Source organism: Bombyx mori, chromosome 23 (assembly GCF_030269925.1).
Source record: "Bombyx mori chromosome 23, ASM3026992v2".
NCBI lineage: Eukaryota > Metazoa > Arthropoda > Insecta > Lepidoptera > Bombycidae > Bombyx > Bombyx mori.
In genome coordinates this window covers 17,871,636-17,878,515 of record NC_085129.1, presented here as the reverse complement: position 1 = coordinate 17,878,515, position 6,880 = coordinate 17,871,636, and the positions used below count along the sequence as shown (strand labels likewise).

The 6,880-nt window shown below is 39.5% G+C and overlaps 1 protein-coding gene across 1 annotated transcript; it reads right to left on the bottom strand.

Moving 5' to 3' along the window:
• Positions 1–1,121: 1,121 nt before the first annotated feature.
• Positions 1,122–6,601, bottom strand: LOC101740514 (uncharacterized). The gene is made up of 4 exons (XM_038019490.2): positions 6,369–6,601; positions 4,486–4,723; positions 4,164–4,247; positions 1,122–4,088 (listed from the first exon to the last, which is right to left on the bottom strand). The coding sequence occupies exons 2-4, from the start codon at positions 4,721–4,723 to the stop codon at positions 2,893–2,895; spliced, it is 1,518 nt and encodes a 505-aa protein (XP_037875418.1). The 5' UTR covers positions 6,369–6,601; the 3' UTR covers positions 1,122–2,892.
• Between the last annotated feature and the right edge of the window lie 279 nt (positions 6,602–6,880).

Below are 6,880 nucleotides of genomic sequence, written 5' to 3'. Positions count from 1 at the left end.
TACTATAGACACAGTCCTCTGCAGCTCTGTACTGATCCCGAGCTCTTCTCGTACACAAACAGACACAGATCCGACTTACATCTAGCCTCTAGTCCTATACTACACTACTATAGACACAGTCCTCTGCAGCTCTGTACTGATCCCGAGCTCTTCTCGTACACAAACAGACACAGATCCGACTTACATCTAGCCTCTAGTCCTATACTACACTACTATAGACACAGTCCTCTGCAGCTCTGTACTTATGCCCCCCCTCGTAGGCCCCTCAGGCCGACTCGCGGCGTTCGATGATGACGAAAAAGCAGAGCTGCTGGCCGATTCATTGCACTCCCAGCACTCAGTTCATGGACTCTGCTCATGTAGAATTAGTAGACAGTGAGGTCGAACGCAGAGCCTCCTTACCACCTTCGGACGCGTTACCGACCGTCACCCCGATGAAAGTTAAAGAATTGATCAAAGACCTACGTCCTCGCAAGGCTCCCGGTTCAGACGGTATTTCTAACCCGTTATTAAACTTCTACCCGCCCAACTCATCATGATGTTGGCATCTATTTCCAAAGCCGCTTTTTTTTTTTATTGCTTGGATGTGTGGACGATCTCACAGTCCACCTGGTGTAAAGTGGTTACTGGAGCCCATAGAAATCTACAACGTAAATGCGCCACACACCTTGAGATATAGTTCTAAGGTCTCAGTATAGTCACAACGGCTGCCCCACCCTTCAAACCGAAACGCATTTCTGCTTCACGGCAGAAATAAGCAGGGTGGTGATACCTACCCGCGCGGACTCACAAGAGGTCCTACCACCAGTAATTATGCAAATTATAATTTTGCGGGTTTGATTTTTATTACACGATGCTACTCCTTCACCGTGGAAGTCAATCGTGAACATTTTTGATAAGTACGTATTTCATTACAAAAATTGGTATGCCGATGTTACATGAGGCCAGTCGCGTCACTCACCAAATGGTGGTCTATGGGTCGAGAGACACGGGGCCGAGTCGCACCACTTCTTGACACGTCACCACCGGTAGACAACCGATGAACAGGAGACTCTGTGAGGAGGATCTCAGGGCGCCACCACTTACCGCTCTGGGAGACTTACACCAATAAAAGAAACAAATTATAATTAACAAGATTGTCTTTATTTGACACAAATATTAAAAGCATAAAATATTTATTTATTTATTTATTTATGTACACACAGAAAATAAGACATAGTACAGAGTAATAGGAAAATTATGTACAAAGGCACTGCTTATTTCTTTAAGAAATCTCTTCCAGCAGACCTGCGAGAGGATTATGAGAATAATAATTAAAAGTGATGAGTGTGTGTAGAACAAATAACATATAACTAAAATAACAAATACAACATGAGAATTATAGTAATGCACATACACATAGCAAATATTGTTAAACTCGAATACAAAATATTATAAGTAACACAGTATATACGAAGAGTATAGACAACGATCATACGAGTATAGACAACGTAACAATGATCATTCGGTTGATGAGAGATAGAATTGTTTGACGTTGTATTTAAAAACAGAAACAAACTTGCAAACTCGGATGTCAGCCGGCAACGAATTCCACAGTCTGACCGCGTGCACAGTAAAGGAGTGAGAATAGAAATGGTTTTGTGGGAAAGGAATAACAAGACAGAACGTTGGTTTGATCTGCAGGGAGCATCAGGAGAACGAATGAAAGAGAATCGCTCACGTAAATATAAGGGAGAAGTGGGCTTATGTAGGATATTGAATAGGAGACATAATATTCGAGTATTCCTACGAAGGCGTATAGGGATTTTTGTATGCTGAGGTAAGAAGCCCTGCAGACATCTCAACGAGTGCAAGGCGAAGTGCACCTTCCTACTGATCTCAGCAACGTGAGAACTCTACGAAAGATGTCAATCTACAATAACACCCAGGTTTTTAACTGAGTCGGTTAGAGTTATTTGAGTCTCATCCAAATAAATAGTTAATTTACAATAATAGTTATAAGATTATAATACTAGTGAGAGATTAAGATAGTTACAAAATTTAAGTCACTAAAGAATGTGTGTCGGTAGATACACCGAACACGCGAGAAGGTTACACAATAAATTAATACAAATTAAATAAAAGAAGCAGAATATGATTCACCGGGATCACTTCTCAGCAACCGGGGTTGCTGTATGAGAGAGAGGTTGGGAATGGGGGTGTACTGTTATTACCGTAGTCAAGCAGCCTTCCTTGGACCGACTGGCTAGAGCTCCCCGCTTCAGGCAGAGTCCATATAGGAAAGTGCTATGGGATTCTGAAGGTGATCAAAAGGTCACGTTCCGCACCCTAACTGGAGTACATATTTGTACCAGTTATTGGATCAGTTATTGGTTTGTCTCCTAGTCTCTAATGAATTAGTTGGCTCCAGATAAAGGGTTTCTAAATTCCAGTTCACAAATTGGCTTCCTTCTTGACTGTTCTGTACCTCGATGACAATTATTACACAGCACTATACTGACTAACGACTTCTCTCGAAAGGGCCACTCTCTCAAAAGCGTCACTGGCTCAAAAAACAAAAGGCCACTGTTTTCCAGAAGGGAAAAAGCCTTGTTCTTTCTCTAACCGGCCCTTTTATACTCTCGAGCCTCGGTTCTTTCGAGAACTTTTCTATTGTTACGCCCTGCTTCATTTTCCGGGGACAGCAGTGGGGACTTTCGATTTGCACGCCTGGTGACAAGTTGAAACTACTTGTCAAAATCGAAAGGTAAAGGAGAGCCCTTACCTACCGTGGCGTCAATTAACTGGTCGATAATGACCCTGGGAAGTTCGATTTTCCCTGTTACAACTTCAATCAGCTAATTAATTAAATGACGCCATCCATCACGCCAGCAATATTTCCTTATAGCCTAATTATTTTTCGACTATTTTTTTATATTTGCCTCTCATTTCTTGCATTTTGTTACGAATACTGTTCACAACCAGCTGCCTATCAAAATCAGCCCAATTTTTTTCAGCCGCATATTTCTTAACATAGTTCAATAAAACAGTTCTTGCATGTTCATCTAGACCGGGCCTTATTGGTCCTTCGAATGCATTGGCTTTTTTTCCAGTTAGAGAACAAACGCTTAGTGCATTCTTGGTAAAAATTTCTAGTAACAACATTCGTGCAAGGGTTTTGCTGCCTTGCGACATTATGTTACAATTGCTTAGTTGAATGGCGTCTATGTACACTTGTGACTGTGGTAGGAGTTCAACAAGTCCACTTTTCTTTTCCCGATGCTTTAGGGTCCATCTTGAGTCATTCGGATCATACTCTGGTGGTAAAGTAAACTTGTGCGCTTTGTCTCGGATCTTATTCAGTGGATTATTATTTTTAACTTCTGAACCGTCACTATTTTGTTTCTTCTCTTCCTTTTTTCGAGTATCATTTTGTACTTTTGATCCGGTTGCTTTATCTGGATTGTTTTCATTTATATTTATTTCCATCGTTCTATTTTCTAATTCTTCGACTACAGAATCTAGATCACTAATATCAGGACCATTACAGATTTCATTAGTTACCTCAATGAAGTCTTTTAAGATCTTACAATTTTCCATAAACGCAAGCCGCATTTTCTCTAACAGTAATTGGTTTTTTTCATACTCACTATGAAGCTGTTCCAATATTTCTTTGAAGTTATCACCAAAGACTGACCGTAGAGCCATTATAATTTGCCATTTTCTCTTTAACTCTGAACTGTTCTGTGCTGATGGTTCATTTTCTTGGTTGTTGTTAATCTTATCGCTCCCTTTAACACAATGGCTAGTTGTCGGAAGATTCTCTTTTGCAGTTTGATCTGGCAAACTAACGGTATTATTGCCTGATAAAGATATTCTGAGTGACTCTCTTGTCAAACATCTTCTGGCTTTGGGGGAAGAATCGGCAGTTTCAACTTTACTTTTCTTTTGGCCTATTTTTACTTCGGCATTAGTTAAGTCAAGTTGTTTTGGTATTTCATTACTCACTGGTTCCGCATCACTGTTTAGAGCTGAAGTTGTACGGACTTTGTTTGTTTTTGAGCTCGATTGTGATTGGAGTAAACTCTTTTCCGATGTTGATGGCACATCTGGAATGCAATTTTTAACTATTAGCGACCTAATCAAAAGAAATGCTTTTAAGTGTCAACAGAACAATAGGATACCTTCGACTATTTTCGTGCTGCTCTGATCTTGATCGGATATTTTATTTAATATCTTGATATAGTTGCTTGCGTCTTTATAGGAGTCTATAAAAAAATTAGTTTTAATTACCCAAACTATGTCGAATACTCTTTTAGACTTGTATTATTGACAGGGAAGTATCACTAGTTCTGAACTAGAATAGCGGTTTAGTCAATTGCAGCAAATAGTTTTTAGAAAACATAGTGGAGGTTAAACTGTTTGCCAAATCGTATCAGATATTATCGCTACCTAAAAAAAGAGGCCCTATAATGAACACATAAAACGATAATGATTACGACTTACTGGTACTGTACTTTATATCAGCCAATAAAACTTTCCAGTATTCTAAGATTTCTTGATTCTTAGCACATCTCTTTATTTCTGATAGTTCTTCGCAAGGAAATTTAACCAGAGCTTCACTATCTGATGTTTCACATAATCTTAGCCAAGAATTCGGAACGCAAACATATTTTTCAGCATTTATGCATGGAGGTTCCAATAATTCAATTACATGAAACTTAAACTCTTTCTGTTTACTCATCTGAAAATAAATCGTTAAATTGGTTAAACTTTACTTTTGGGTCCGTCGATTTTTGGGTCGGGGTGGGGGTGGAGGGAGGGAGGGGGTAAGGGTTTACCCCCTGCACCATTCCCACCCCGCGGAACCCCATGGTTATGAAGATATTCACGGTTAATGTTTTGAGGTTAGAATAGCACTATTTAGTCAAAATAAGGTTAAAATTTAGATTAGGGTCCATCTATTTTTGAGTCGGGAGGGAGGGGAGTATGGGCTAATCCCCTGCACCATCCCCACTCCGCGGAACTCCATGGTTATGAAGATATCCACGGTTAATGTTTTGAGGTAAAAATAGCACTATTTAGTCAACACAGGGTTAAAATTTCAATTATGGTCCATTATTTTTGAGTTGTGGAGGGAGGGGTGTAAGGGCTTACCACTGCACCATCACCAAGCCGCAGATCCCCATGGCTATGAAGATATCCATGGTTAATTTTTTAGATTAAAACTGCATTATTTAGTTAAACTCCAAGGGAGCTTAAGTTTGAATCCGCCCTATCTCCGGCGTTGCGGGAAGAGCAGCCCTTCCGCCCTTGCGTGCCGAAGCACGGTCACTCGCAGCGGGCGAGGACTGCTCTCCTTTTTTTTTTCCCTACCTAAGCTGATAGCCTTAGGGCCTATTTCAGCGTAACCCTAACGTTTGTAGGTGAGCTCACGGGGCTCAAACCTGATGACGTTGCTAACACGAACCCTAGCAAGAGCCGTGCTTCGCAGAATCTACCACCGGATCGGATACGCGACCCACTGAGAAGATCCGGCGAGAAACTCAGTGGGCTGTGTCTGAGAGTTAATTTACTGGTCGAGGAGCCCTTCGTCGCAAGCGACGGGTTCGACGAAAACGGTGACCGGTGCTTGAAGTACCTAAAAGCACCGTTAGTGGATCGGGAGGACCAACGTCTGCTCTCCCTCCGCGCCTCCGGTTTTTTATATACACTCTAGGGGTAGGGCAGACAAGACCAGGTGGAAAGTGGGGTGCTCTGATTCGGTTTTCGATATTTTTCGAATATTTTTGCAATTTTATTTCCAAAACACGAGCAATTTTACTGTTTTATATTTAAATCTTAAAAAGTTAGTTTGTTACAGAGACAGATAAAAAGACGCTATAAAAAATGCGTCATTTCACGTTCTGTTCCACAGTATATAAGCAAAATTTTGTTACTTTTTGTGTAAAAAAGTTAATATAGTTGCTTAGTACAGAAACAGTAACAATGCACATTAATTACAACAAATTTACTATGTGAATATATTAAAATAATAAAATATATTTCGGTAAAAACATGACATAAAATTTAACATATTACACGTGAATGGAACGTGAAACGTCAAATGTGACATCTACCTTGACGATTTTTCTAATATTTACGCAAACTTTAAAAAATTATATCTCGTAAACCGTGAGTCTCCGCAACTTGAAATTTTGCAAAAAGCTTTTTATTTATGTGTACTATCTACAACTAATATTGTGAACTTCCAAATCGACGGAACCAAAAGGAAAGTTTAGCCTTGTTTTTAAATAACCTGTTGAATATGAACTTGGCGCAATTCTCACAGTAAAACCGCTTTTGTTCGACTTAAATTATATACAACACCAATTATTAAAATAGCTTACGTTTAGATGCCAACTTTGTGTCTGCTGTTCAATCAATTGAGTTGATTACAACAATATGGCTTATTAAAAAGCTTATTATACACTGTTTTCACTTCTACATTTTCAATAAAATTCATAGGAAAAAATATTCGTAACGTTTACGTGGCGAGACATCTATTATTACATTTATTACGCCCGACGACATGGACGCTCAATGAATGAAATTGGATTTGAAACTCTCGAATTGTTATTATTATTAATAGATGCGCGAGTGCGAAAAAGATAGATATAGATCACACAGCTTGTGTCGGTGTTATTAGTCGCAGGACCATGGAGTTAATAAGTACCTACAACTGGAGTGCTGTCTAATGCCGAGAAATCGGTCTCGAAAGAGAATACTTTTTGGTCGCGGTGTCCTTGTCTAATGTGGTGACCATATATAATTTAATTATAGGACAAAATTATACACATGCATAAGTTTTGAATTTACCTTAAGTAATTCTGTGTAACCCTATGTAAATACAAAACACGTG

What these genes read in the sequence shown, in the direction of transcription:
- LOC101740514 (XM_038019490.2), bottom strand. Translation starts at nt 4,723, where the DNA reads ATGAGTAAACAGAAAGAGTTTAAGTTTCATGTAATTGAATTATTGGAA. An exon ending in TGATATAAAGTACAGTACCA is followed by an intron (nt 4,248 to 4,485) that starts GTAAGTCGTAAT and finishes ATTTTTTTATAG; the next exon opens with ACTCCTATAAAGACGCAAGC. An exon ending in CAGCACGAAAATAGTCGAAG is followed by an intron (nt 4,089 to 4,163) that starts GTATCCTATTGT and finishes ATTGCATTCCAG; the next exon opens with ATGTGCCATCAACATCGGAA.